This window comes from Urocampus carinirostris, chromosome 4, assembly GCF_059441175.1.
Source record: "Urocampus carinirostris isolate Australia breed hairy pipefish chromosome 4, RoL_Ucar_1.0, whole genome shotgun sequence".
In the NCBI taxonomy this organism is placed as follows: Eukaryota; Metazoa; Chordata; class Actinopteri; order Syngnathiformes; family Syngnathidae; genus Urocampus; species Urocampus carinirostris.
Genome location: NC_142352.1, coordinates 14408655 through 14422235, shown reverse-complemented (window position 1 = coordinate 14422235; position 13581 = coordinate 14408655). Strand labels below are relative to the sequence as shown.

The 13581-nt window shown below is 36.3% G+C and overlaps 1 protein-coding gene across 1 annotated transcript in view; it reads right to left on the bottom strand.

Moving 5' to 3' along the window:
* The window catches only part of LOC148366899 (glypican-6-like), a 200287-nt gene that overhangs the window by 50683 nt on the left and 136023 nt on the right, over positions 1–13581 (bottom strand). Inside the window, exon 4 of the mRNA XM_088333720.1 lies at positions 10401–10566. Coding sequence (XP_088189846.1) covers positions 10401–10566 — 166 coding nt within the window. The remainder of the gene's footprint in view (positions 1–10400; positions 10567–13581) is intronic.

Below are 13581 nucleotides of genomic sequence, written 5' to 3'. Positions count from 1 at the left end.
AGCTTAACTCAATCCAACTGGTGATCAGGGTTGGGTAGGGTTACTTTAACTTGACTACTTTCAATGACTTTTGGATTACTCCAATACCAAATATGCTAATAAAAGAGAAAAGAAACTAAATATGAATAAAATGACTACATTTTGTGCCGGCTTGGGGAGTAACGGAATACATGGAACGGCAAAAATGATGTTGGCAAGCTGTTTGGATTTATTTTCATTTTGTTTCTGTCGCATTTTATGTTAGTTTTGCCGGAGATCAAAGAGATCAAAGCCAGGAGATAGAAAGCTTACCGCGTGTTGTGAGTCATCATTTTATTCATATTGAGTTTATTTGGCTTTTATTAGCATATTTGGTATTGGAGTAATCCAAAAGTCATTGAAAGTAATCCAGTTAAAGTAACCCAACCCTGCTAGTGATGCAAATCAAAGCTTGCAACACTTTCGATTTTCGATTGCGACGTAAACAAAGGAGAGTGCTTTTCAAAGGTGCCGCCGACAAATAATAAAGAGAGAAGGAGTCCATCATGGCTTCCATCCTGATGTTCAAACTAGGGGCTGCATTAAAAGCACTACTTCAAAATCAATCGCAGTTGTCTTGTTATTGAATTTTTTTTAGACGAAAACGACTTTGCAAATTGGTGGGATGGAGTTCAACTACAAAACAACATCAACTCACTTTTTTTAAAATGTCTTTTCACCGCATGATTAATTGTACTTCAACTTTAGGAATCGCTTGGACAAAGAAGGAATTGTTGACTGCCAAAAAATATAGTAATCAGATTTTAACCCGGGGCAGCACGGTGGGGCAGTGGTTAGTGCGTGTGCGGCACAGTTTTGATGTCATGAGATCGAACCTCCATGTGGAGTTTGCATGTTCTCCCCGTGCTTGCGTGGGTTTCCTCCGGGCACTCCGGTTTCCTCCCACATTCCAAAAACATGCATGTTAGGTTAATTGGCCGGTCCACATTGTCCCTAGGAGTTAATGAGCGACCGGATAGCTGGGATGGGCTCCAGCACCCCCGCGACCCTACTGAGGATAAGCGGTGCAGATAATGGATGAATGGATGGATGGATGGATTTTAACCAATTGGTGGAAGAATTCCCTTTTTTTTTAATAGCTTAAAGATATTTTCCTACAAATAAAAATAGGTACATGTATTCTCAAAATAAGCAAAATTCTATTCTGGTCCTGACAAAAATGATGTTTTATCTAGAAGCTAGTCAATTATTTGCCTATTTTGATTATATGTTTTTCTAATTTAGTCAAAACTATTTTATTCATATTAATTTTCATTTATTCCAATTATTTAAAACAGCAACTGGTCAATCATTTGCTTATTAAGAATATGTTTTCTAATTCAGGTATTAATCTTTGGGGGGGAATAATCAAAATAATCTGAAAAATGATCTAAAATAATGTTCTACTATGAGCTAGATATTTTATCATTTTTGTTTGTTTTACTTACGATACAAACAAAAAGAAGTCTGAAAATAAGAAATAACACAAGTATTTATCTTGAATTAAGTTTTTTTAATATATATTACCATATATTAAACCCTGTACAATAATTATTGTTATTATTATTATTATTACAATTACTTGAAGTTTTTTAATAAAATATCTTAAACCAACGAAAAATATATACAGTATTGATATATCAAAATGTATCCAGTGTTTTAATAGTTTATTTTGAGATCCTGATCGAAAATATACTGTATGTTCTGCCAATGGTGTAAACAAATAATCTTTGCTGTGCAAGAAATACTTCAAAAAGTTATAAGTCAACAAAAATATATACAGATATTCACGTACTTACGACCATTCGATTTACGAAAAACGGTAGATAAGAACACTTTTTTGGGATGTCGAAAAATATCCGGACATTGCTGTAAATTAGATTTGTATTGTGTGCCCCTTTTTCTGAGTACAGGACATTAATGAAGGGCTTCTTTCCACCGCTACCTGCGTGTAGTGGCGCTGTGAGAGCTCACCCAGCATCCACCCTGAAGGAGACATCCGCTTCCTCTTACTAGTTCGTGTGTAAACATTATATACTGTATCTCCAGCCGTTAAGAACTTTGACATTTTTATTGTTAAATATCTCGGGCATCCATTCAATTTGGTTGGTGTAAAGTGTAAAAGAAGAGGCGAGTCGTTTCTTTTGAAATGAAAGTGGAATAAGAAAGCTTGATGTGGTTGAGAAAATGGTTGGAGTACTTTTTTTTCGTCCACTTTTTAGCACGAAGGAGGAACTCTTGAAGCTCATCTTCCAAAAGTAAGTTAAACTCCACTTTATTTATCTTTATAGAGCATAGTATCTTATGAAATGTTTATTGTTTTAGTAGAAAACAATACAGGTTACCCATACAAACCTTAAAAATACCTATATAAACCTTATACATACAAAATATAGCACTGGAGCAACTTACGAACAATTTCAACTTGCGAACAATCGTCCAGAACCTCGGTCGTAAAAGGCAGTGTCTGTATAATATTTATTGGAATAGGCAAAATGATATGGCATGTGCTTTTGCTTATTTCAAGGATATTTTATTGTATTTCGGTACTTTTTTTTACATTGACAGTAATCTACATTGTGCTAAATATTTAAAGCAATCTTGTGTTTATTATATTCACAATTCAAATAAAAAGAAATATGATTACTGTATAAGAAATAACATGTAAACAATTATTTATCTTGATTTCATCATTACCAAATATTCAACCCTATATCATTATCATTATCATTTTCATCATTATCATTATCATTGTCATTATTGTTATGATATCTTAATAGTTAAAGATGAAGTATCTCAAAAGAAGGAAAAATACATATCGATATACCAAAATATGTTGTAGGAAAATACAATTGAATTAAGATATATTTTCTGTCAATGGGCAAAACAACTATTTCTTTGCAGTTCAGGAAAAAAGTTAAAAGAAATTAAAATTCAATTAAAAATATATATATTTTTACATTTTGGGAAAAAAACGAACAGCAAAGACAAAAATCCTCAACAACAAATCTTACTCCATTGCTAATAATCCTTAAGTCTGATTCTTCTAGCTTTAATATATTTGACCTTGTTTTAAGGAAAATAAATTGTTAGGGATAAAATATTCATTTAAATTAAGTAAAATAATCCAACATGTACCATATATGATGATTTTTTCTTTATTTTAAGGTTATTTTCTCTAATTAAGGTGCATTCTTTTTTCAAAAAGAGCAAAATAATTTAGTTATGTGAAACATACAAAAGTCCACCTGCGAGTAATAAAGGGACAGTCAAATATTTGATCACTAGATGTCACTTTCTAGTGCAGTGCAACCAAAAAGGTGCGCTAACCACAAGGAAGATTACAAACTATGGAAATTGAAAACGACCAAAAAACATCATTTAATTTTCCATTTTTTTGCCCTTTCTCTTTGAGCATTTTGGGTATCCTAGCAGCAAAATGGCAAACATTGCTGTCAGCTCCCTCTAGGTGAGGCTCATGTTACGTTAAATAAATACTAATTTCTCAAAACACACCTGATTTAATAAATGCATGTTTATATGATATTTCATTTACTTTTGCTTATTTTTTAAATCAATATTTTTCTTTTCTTTTTTTTATTAAAAGGTTTTGGATAGGGTATGTTATACACACTGTCCCTTTAAGAATAGCTTACTCTAAAATATATATATAAAAAAAAAAGCAAATAATAACTGATGAAACTTGGGAAATTTCAATCTTCAGGAGAGTGGGAGCATCATTTTTTAATAAAAGTGAGTATGTGTGTCCTCAAAATTTTGCTGCTCCTGGAGCGCCCTAGTTAGAAAAAAAAATAAGAGTCTTGGGTTCTGGCGGTCTAGGGATTTGCGGGGAGGTAAGGTTACAAGGGAAGGAGGCCACGCAATTAAAAAGAAATGAGCTTACTGAAATCAATGAGGATTGTTTACAGTGCCTTGTCACCAAACAGAGGGCATCGCGTTTTGATATCCTCATTAGCAAAAAAAAAAAAATCACGTGCGAAATAAAGCAAGGTGGCAAATAATAGTCCTAAAATTAACTTTATTCTAACGCAAGGAAAGATCACTCCCAAACGAAATCATAACCACAGTGACAAAAAAAATAAATCCTAATCGTCTCAGAATTAAACGTTTTATCTTGTTTTTCGAATACATTAGAAAATAATGTATACTTAAAAAGGCAATCTGTTTTCATCAACCAGACAGGTTATATCCATTAACCATTATCCGCACCGCTTTATCTTCAGTAGGGTCGCGGGGGTGCTGGAGCCCATCCCAGCTATCTTCGGGTAGTGGACACCTTCAACAGCATGCCAGCGAGTTGGATTAAATACTAACTACCATTATTAAAAAAATATATTCAAAAAAGCGACACTGTCTAGCGTTTAATAAGTAAAAAACGAACCAGGGACTTTTTCATAATGGAAAACCAAAAAAGGTGAGGCAGGCTGGAACTGTGTATTGCAGGTGTGTTAATCTCAATTTATCTGGGAGCCACATGCTAGAAAAAACAAAATCCCACGAGGCCATACTAGTTGGTTTAAGAGAAAGAGAGAGAAAAAAAGGAGGGAGGAAAAAAGAGAAAAAGGGAGAGGAGAGAATGAAAGAGAGAGAGAGAGAGAGAGAAAGAGAGAGAACAAGGGAGAAAAAAAAGAGAGAGAGAGAGAGAGAGTAAAAGAAACAGAAAGATACATAGATAGGACAATATACATAAAAGAGAGCAAAATATTGTGAGAAAAGGATGCAAAATGAGAGATAAAGCAAAGGGAAGAGAACAAAACAGAGAAAGAAAGAGTCAGAAAAAGAAAAGGAAACAAACATATAAGGAAAGAGAGAGATAGATCAAAATAATAACAAAAGAGAAAAGGACAGATAGAGAAAGGGGGAGCAAAAGAGTGAGCTTGAGAAAGAAAGGCAGAGTGAAAGAGAGACGGAAAAATAAAGAAAAATGAGCAGAAGACAGAAAGGAGGAAAAAAAGAGCAAGAGAAAGACAGAGAGAACAAGAGAGTTATAGAGAGAGGTAGAGAGGTAGAAAGAGAGTTAGAGAGGGAGAAAAAGAGAGAGAAAGAGAAAAACAGAAAGAAATACTACTTCAGTTGCTTTGCGAGTGGTGCCCGGCTTGTGGACATATTTCAAAGTGCAGCTCATTGTTGTCGTGTGCTTCTCTTTGTGTGGTCTTGCGGGCCAGATAAAAAAAGAGTCAAACTCTGCATAGATCTGCCCTTTATGGAAGTGTGTCAAGAAGAAGCATCAGGTTTACTTCCCTAAACGTAAAGCAAAATCTTCAATGGAATGATTTAAAACAGTATTAAAGGTGTTAGAATAGCTAAGCCAAAGTCCAGACCTCAATCTTTTGGAGCGTTTGTGGAAAGATCTAAAAAACGCTCTGCACAGACGATCACCATCAAAACTTAACGAACTTGAGGGAAAATATTTCAGTTTCAAGACTCACAAAATTTGTGGAGACATACCCAAAAAGGCTTGAGGCTGTGATTGCATTAAAAGGACGTTGCACAAGTGTAAGCTCAAAGGGGGGGGCAATCATTTTGCAACGCCTACTTTTAAAATGTTGATGTGTTAGCACAATATGAATCAAATGCAGAAAGAAAACATTGGTTTTCTATCCGCGATTGATTGATTCTTAAAAACATCTTTTTATTAACTCAATGTGGCAATATGTGTAAAGGTTCTTGGGGGGCCGATACTTTTGCAAGGCAATGTAACTACAAAAAAGACTCACTTTCTGAAGGCTTTTTTATTTTCTTATGCGAGCCAAGAAAACTCAAATATGAATCTCGATTGCAAAAAGAATTGCAAGGAACCAACGGGATTTTTCCTTCCTTTCAGTGGCGCTACCAGGGGGTGGCCAGGGTTGGCCACGCCCCCCCTTATACATTTGTTGGACACCCTGCTTGCCAGAAATAGATGTTGTGGCATAATTTATACATTTCATACAGAATCCCAGTAATTGTTCTGTTTTGTCAAATGTACACCTTATGTCCAATATATGCTTGCTTGGTTGGATCCCTTAACCACAAGGGTCATACGGGAACCATTTCCCGTGGTGTGTCTTGGGCAAGTACAGCCTGGTGGCGCCCATCCCTCTCCAGGCCAACATATGTTCCTGCCCAATATATACATAACACAATAAAACAAAACTGTTGATTGGACAGTTATGGACCATACACATTAAATCATTAGTGACCCTGATCTGTCCTTCCAGTTGCACGTTAAGAATATTAGTAGAACAGCTTTTTTCCATCTTCGCAACATTGCTAAAATTCAACCCATGCTGTCCCAATCCAATGCGGAGATCATAATTCACGCATTTGTTACCTCCCGTCTCCATTACTGTGATGTACTACTCTCCAGTCTCCCGAAGTCCAACATCAAGAGCCTGCAGCTGGTACAGAATACTAAAACAAGAAAGTGTGATCACATTACCCCGATTTAGCCACCCTGCATTAGCTCCCTGTTAGCTTAAAATGTTATTTTAAGGTTCTGTTGGTATTATACCAAATCATGCATGGATTTGCTCCCTCATATCTTTCAGATTTAATTTTCCCTAGGTTCTGGTCGAAGCCTTTGCTCTGAAAATGCTGGTCTACTGGTGATCCCCAGAGCCAAGAAGAGATCCGGAGGTCTGAGAGTGTTCTCCATTAGGACCTTGGTGCTGTGGAATTCTTTGGCCCCTGCTATTCTATCTGCAACCTCAGTGGAATTGTTTAAATGTAGGCTTAAAAAACACTTCTATTCTAATGATTATGAATGACCTATATTTCACCTTGACAATATCTGTGTATTGCAACCTCCAACCAGCCTGGTCTTGAGTTTTTCCTTGCCCTCATGTAGGTTATAGATCAGTTAGAGTTTTTAGTCCGTCGTCTCTGCAGTCCTTTGAGACTTCTTGTGATTAAAGTCTATATAAATAAACATGACTTGACTCATTAAATCAGTATAACACAATACACCAATGTATACCAGTTGCTGTCTCCTTGAGTCTTTCTACCTTCTTCCTTTAATAACTTGAAATAATGGTTTTTAGTCTTGGTGTGACACCCAAAATTTGGAGTGGCCCCACTGCTTCCTTTGTAAAAAAAAAAAAAGAAATATATATATATATATAATAAATGAGTGAGTTGTCTGTCTCTGTGTGCCCTGGGACTAGCTGGCAACCAGTTTGGGGTGTCCCCTTCCCACTGCCCGAAGATAGCTGGGATGGGCTCCAGCAATCCCACCACCCTACTGAGGATAGGCGGTGCAGATAATGGATGGACGGATGGATGGATGTACTGGGAAACGACACGGCCCTTGATAATATCTTTGTCCGAGATGCCTTGTCCGTCAGGGAAGGATGCTGAGGATGCTGGGAGGGTGTTTTAACAAGAGTGTGACAAGACAAATGATGATGATGTGTCCGTCAAGATGCCGAGTGGGCTATATCCGTCACCGGCGCGCTTGACGGATGCTTCGGCACCGCCCGCCGGACACGCGTGCACACAGGAGAAAAATATGTCCACCTTTAGCCGCCGATGCGGAAATGACTTTTTGTAGTACGTGTTTTTTTTCTTGTTTTTTTTTGAAGGGACCACTCAAGCGTGACGTTTTTCGAAATGACAACCGACATTCATATTGTCATTCAGAGGGGATGTTTTAAATGAGGGAGCATAAAAATAAATATTGTTTGACCAAGAAAAAGAAAAACAAACTGAACACTAGATTTTTTTTCATTTTAAGATTTGGTGGAGACTTTTATTCCCTGAATAAAAGACGAAATATGGTCCTTACTAAAAAGATATGGATAAACACGTGAACAAATCAAATAAAATTAGATAAAGATTTATTTAAAAATAAAAGAAAATAACGACACTGTATTCTTTTCTTGTTTTAAGGTTTATGGGGGCTTTTGTTTTTTGAAGGAAATGGTCCTCTACAGGGGAGCACGGCGCCGCAGTGGTTAGCGCTTGTGCAGCACAGTTCATGTCATGGGAACCTCCTGCGTGGGTTCAAATCCAGCTCCAGACTTCCTGTGCGGAGTTTGTATGTTCTCCCCGTGCTTGCGTGGGTTTCCTCCAGGCTCTCCGGTTTCCTCCCACGTTCCAAAAACATGCATTTCAGGTGAATTGGCCGGTCCAAATTGTCCCTATGTGTGAATGAGCGAATGAGTTGTCTGTCCCTGTGTGCCCTGCGGTTGGCTGGCAACCAGCCCCCCCAGCATTAATATTATCATTATTGTTATATACACAGTATATAACACAATAGATACAATAAAAAAGTTTCAAATAGAATGAGATAAATCTTTCAAAAAATTACCTCGTATTTGTTCTTGTTTTAAAGTTTTGTTTTTATTCAATGGAATGAGAACAAATGGTCCTTAGATAGAGAGATAGACATAGGCCGAGAGAGAGAGAGAGAGAGAGAGAGAGAGAGAGAGAGAGAGAGAGAGAGAGAGAGAGAGAGAGAGAGAGAGACAGAGAGAGAGAGAGAGACAGAGACAGACAGAGACAGACAGAGATAGAGACAGAGAGTGACAGAGAGGGACAGAGAGAAACAGAGACAGAGTGACAGAGAGAGACAGAGACATAGAAAAAGATATATAAAGAGAGATATAGAGAGATGTAGAGAGATATAGAATATATATATATATATATATATATATATATATATATATATATATATATATATATATATATATATATACATATACATATATATATAAAGAGATAATTCATGCATTTATGAATTCTTGGCTTGATTACTGTAACTGTATTGCTCTCTGGTCTTCTGGTGTCTAGAATCAAAAGTTTGAAGCTGGTTCAAAAAGACTTTTGACTAGGACAAGAAAGTTTCACCATATCACTCCTATATTAATTAACTTACACTGGCTCCTGATCCGCTTTGGATTTGACTTAAAGATTCTCTTACTCACAAAAAAATGTTTGCATAGACTTCCTCTACTCTTATCTCTCCGATTTGTTTTCCGCCTTCGTCATTGATCGGAGTCTCCACCCCGAAAATGATTGCCTTCTTGTGACTTCAAGAGCCAAGAAGAAATCTGCAGGCTCGAGAGTGTTCTCTATCCGGGCCCCGGTGCTGTGGAATGCTTTGCCTGCTGAGATACGAACTGCAACCTCAGTGGAAGTTTATAAATCTAGACTTGAGACACGCTTCTATTCTATAGCTTTTGGTCGGCGCCAAAGTCATACGTTTTTTTGAACAATTTTAGATATTACCTACGTTTCTTTTATTAATTTTAACTATGTTTTGTGTATTGTTGCCTAATGCAACATCTATTGCAGCCTGTGGCCTCTTTTCAAGGTTTCCTATCTCATGCTGAGGTTGTTTAGGGTTTTTCTTGCTCACATGTTGGTTTTAGATCAGAGGATTGGGTTAGTGTGGCATGTGCAGTCTTTTATGATTAAGGGCGATAGAAAAAAATGTGATTTGGCTTGACAAGCACTTCACCCAATATTCAAGCACTTTTCAAACCCCGAAAACACAACATTAAAAATCAATCACACTCAAAAATCGCAAGTTCCTGTAAGAACCCTGAAAGTAATGTCTGTTATTGAAGCGGAATGAGAAACATCACTAATGGAGCAAAAAAACAACGCAACAAATGTCATTTCAAACTCTTGTGCAACAACGAAGACACAAAAAAACACTTCCCGATAAAACAAGGGAGCAATAAAACAGACAAATGTTCCCAAACGTCTTGCGGCTTCCTTCCCTTCCTCTAACCGGATTTGCAATTCCGTCACAACGATGTCTTTTCTTTTCCCATAACTGTCAGGAAGTATGTCCCGTCGCGCCAACGGATTTGCCGACGAGACGCTAACTTTTTAACACGTGTCACAAAGCCAAAAGAGACGTTTCATTCGGGCGAGAAATCGCGTCGTGCAGTCGTTTTTCTTGGTAATCCGTCACAAATCCGCAGTCCTCAGATGCTAGAATTTATCCCGTTTAAAAAATAGAAACACGTAATGGTTCTATTCGCAAGCTCGGTAGGAAACCCGACCCCAAAAAATGTTTACCTCGGATTTTCACTCTTCTATCAAAACCCCAAAGCAGGAAAAAGTGCAACCCAAAACCAAGAGAAGGGGCTGCACAGAAAGTGATATTTGAAAAGTTTTCGGCTGAGGATCAAATGTAATACAAGACTAGGCGGTGAAAAAAGTGACATTTTGTTCAGAGTATACCAAAAGAGATTATAAACATCATTCATTTATTTATATCAGATGCTTCATTTGTATTCACAATCAAATGCATTACAACCGACAAAGAAATGAAATGCACCCAAATCTTGGACCGCTACCCACTTGACCCAAAGTGGGTTTCGTTTTGCGAGCACTGACTAAAAGTTGAGATAAAATGGCGGACTTACCCGCGAAAGTGTTCCATTCCAGATCGAGATCGGCCTGATTGGCCAAACATCCCCGCATGACGTTCTGACAGTAGTTGGGACAAGGTTTGAGTCCGGGCATATTTCGGCAGTACGGGCAGTACAGCATCCTGGTTAAGGCCCGTACGCATGCTGGAACTGCGTTCACCTGCACCACAAATAAAACCTACCCATTAATTTGATGCTCATTACAAGTGATGCATATTTTATAGGAATTCATACGCAAAATCTTAGAGATTATCATTGAAAACACATGCCGGACACATGCCGGAGTCACATTCACCTGCATAGCAAAAAACAGATCCCGATCAATGTATTTATTTGTTTAGAACGCACATTTTTTTCAATCCCAAAAATAACTTAAAGTTTGGGTGTGCATTATACACGGGAATTTACAATATTTGTGCAGTCCACAATTGAGAAACATTGCATGCAATGGGTATCGAGCCCGGGTCACGGCTGTGAGAGTGTTGAATACTGACCAATAGACCACCGGTAATACAGTGACGTACAAAATACTTTTATTTTTTTGTTTCCTTCCTTAATGTGATTTTTATTTGTTTATTTGTTTTTTATTTTTTCTATTTTTTGCTTAGAGCGGGATATACATTTATTACTCATATTACTATTATTATTATTATTATTAGTTGTAGTAGTAGTAGTAGTAGTAGTAGTAGATTTTTATTTCATGTTCGAAATTAAAAAAAAAAAATTCGATGTTATTATCACACTATTTTTATTCAATGTACCCGAGGAAATTGTTAAGGAATGAAGCAAACAGAAAGTCTTCCTGAAAGATGTAAATAAAAACTAAAAACCACAACCAGGAAAACAACTCTTTGGTGTATCTGATGATAAAAAAATTAGACTTTGAAGGGGATTAAATACATACAGTGTAAATGTTATGTTGATATTGTGTTTATAGTTTACATTTTCAGTGTAGTAATAAAGTAATTAAAATGAAATTAAATAGTTAGGGGTGTGCATTATACCCGAATAAATACGGTAATCAGATAGTTTCTTTAAATTTTTCACAGGACTTAATAGGAAAAATGTTTATATTTGTTTAAACTGTGAACAATGATATAGGCCACGAATAGTATCTGCCCGGCAACAGTATGTTATGATTTTGTGGTGGACCCAAACGCAAGAAGCAGGAAAAGGACTCAAAAACAGATGGCATATAACAAAATCATCAATAAAGTAACAATCCAGAACCAGAGATAAAACCCAAACCTCAGAAAGCAGAATACATTGGAAAAGTTGATGTGGAAAAGGAAGAGGGAAAATGAAAATAGCCCGACTCTGGGTTCTGTCTAAATTTTCCTTATGAAAGGTGAGCCTAATTAGGGAGAATTTTGGGGTGATTGGACACAAATGTCCCAATTACAAACCGATTAGGCACACTCTGGTGAACGGAGGTGCGCAAGACCCCAACACAGTAAGTCAATTCACTCTTATTTCTTTTTAATTAAAATCCATTATCACAAATTGGGGTTTGGGTTAGGGCTTAGGGTTTACAGCCCAGGACGTTGTGATCACATTAACATCGTCTGGACATTTTGCTTATTTTAATGTGTTTCACCTATTTGAAGTTCTGATCTCCATTTTTTTTATGTAGCGCTTTTCAAGTCAATGACTTCCCAAAGCGCTTTTTACATTGTGCTTCACATTTCCCAATAGCAGCCGTGATATGTGCAGCCATGTAAGGCGCTAACCTGCTTATTGCGGGTATTGGGGCTTCAGTGTCTTACCCAAGGACACTTCGACATGTAACACGGACAAGCCGGGATTCGAACTGGGATCCCTTAATCCTAAGACGATCGCTCTACCTCCTGAGCTACTGCCGCCCCGGTTATTGAAAGAAGTACTATTTTCAGGTGATTGTTTCCTTCTTAACCAATTAATTTTGGGTCTTCTTGGAATTAAAATGACCAATTTTAGATCAAACGAACATAGACAATGCGATCACAATAATAATGGCAAATGTTATTCTCAGTGAAAGTCGTCTTTATTTCAGTTATTATGAGATAACTGGTATTTTGAATGGTTGTTTATTAACAAACTACCCCTTTTCATAGTTTTGGAGTCAAACTGATTATTTTTGGGTCAAACAACCCAGGACGTCGTGATCATAATAATACTGGCAGATTTTTGTTCTTATATTTGGTGTAATTCGTCTTTATTTCAGTTATTTTTTTAGAAAACCAGTATTTTTGGGTGGTAGTTTACTACTACACTACCCAATATTTGATCTTGGAATCAAAACAAACTATTTTGGGTCATACAATCCAAGATGGTGAGATCATTTTTCTCATTATAAGTGTTATCTGATTAATTTGGTTTGATTAATTAAAAAAAAAATATATATATATATATGGGTGTTTGTTCAGTATTATGCGACACAATATTTAATCTTTTTGGAATTGAAACAAACATTTTTGGGTCACACAGTCCAAGATGGTCAGATCATTTGGCTTATTATAAGTGTAATTAGATGTTTTGGGTTATTTAATTTAAAAAATATATATATTTTTTTTTCTGGGTGGTTGCTTAGTATCACGCTACCCAATTTTTGATCTTTTTGGAATGGAAACAAAAATTTCTGGGTCACACAATCCAAAAAGGTGAGATCGTTTTGCTTATCATAAATGTAATTTAATTCTTTGGGTTATTTATTTTTGAAAATATAAATATATTTTTGGGGGGTTGTTTAGTATCACACTACCCAAGTTTTTATCTTTTTGGAATTGAAACAAACCATTTTGGACACACAATCCAAGATGGTGTGATCATTTCGCTTATTATAAGAGTTTTTAATTTTTTGGGTTATTTAATTTTAAAAATAATCATATATTTTTGGTTGTTTTTTTTGTGTTACTCTACCAAATTTTGATCTTTTTGGAATTGAAAATAACAACTTTGGGTCCCACAATCCAAGATGGTGAGATCATTTCACTTATTATAAGTGTCATTTGATTTTTTGGGGTTGCTTAATTTAAAAAAAATATACATATATTTATGAGTGGTTGTTTAGTGTTACGCTACCCAATTTTTAATCATTTTGGAATTCAGACAAGCAATTTTGGGTCAAACAATACAAGATGGTGTGATCATTTTGCTTATTAGAAGTGTAATTTCATTTTTGGGGTTATTTAATTTT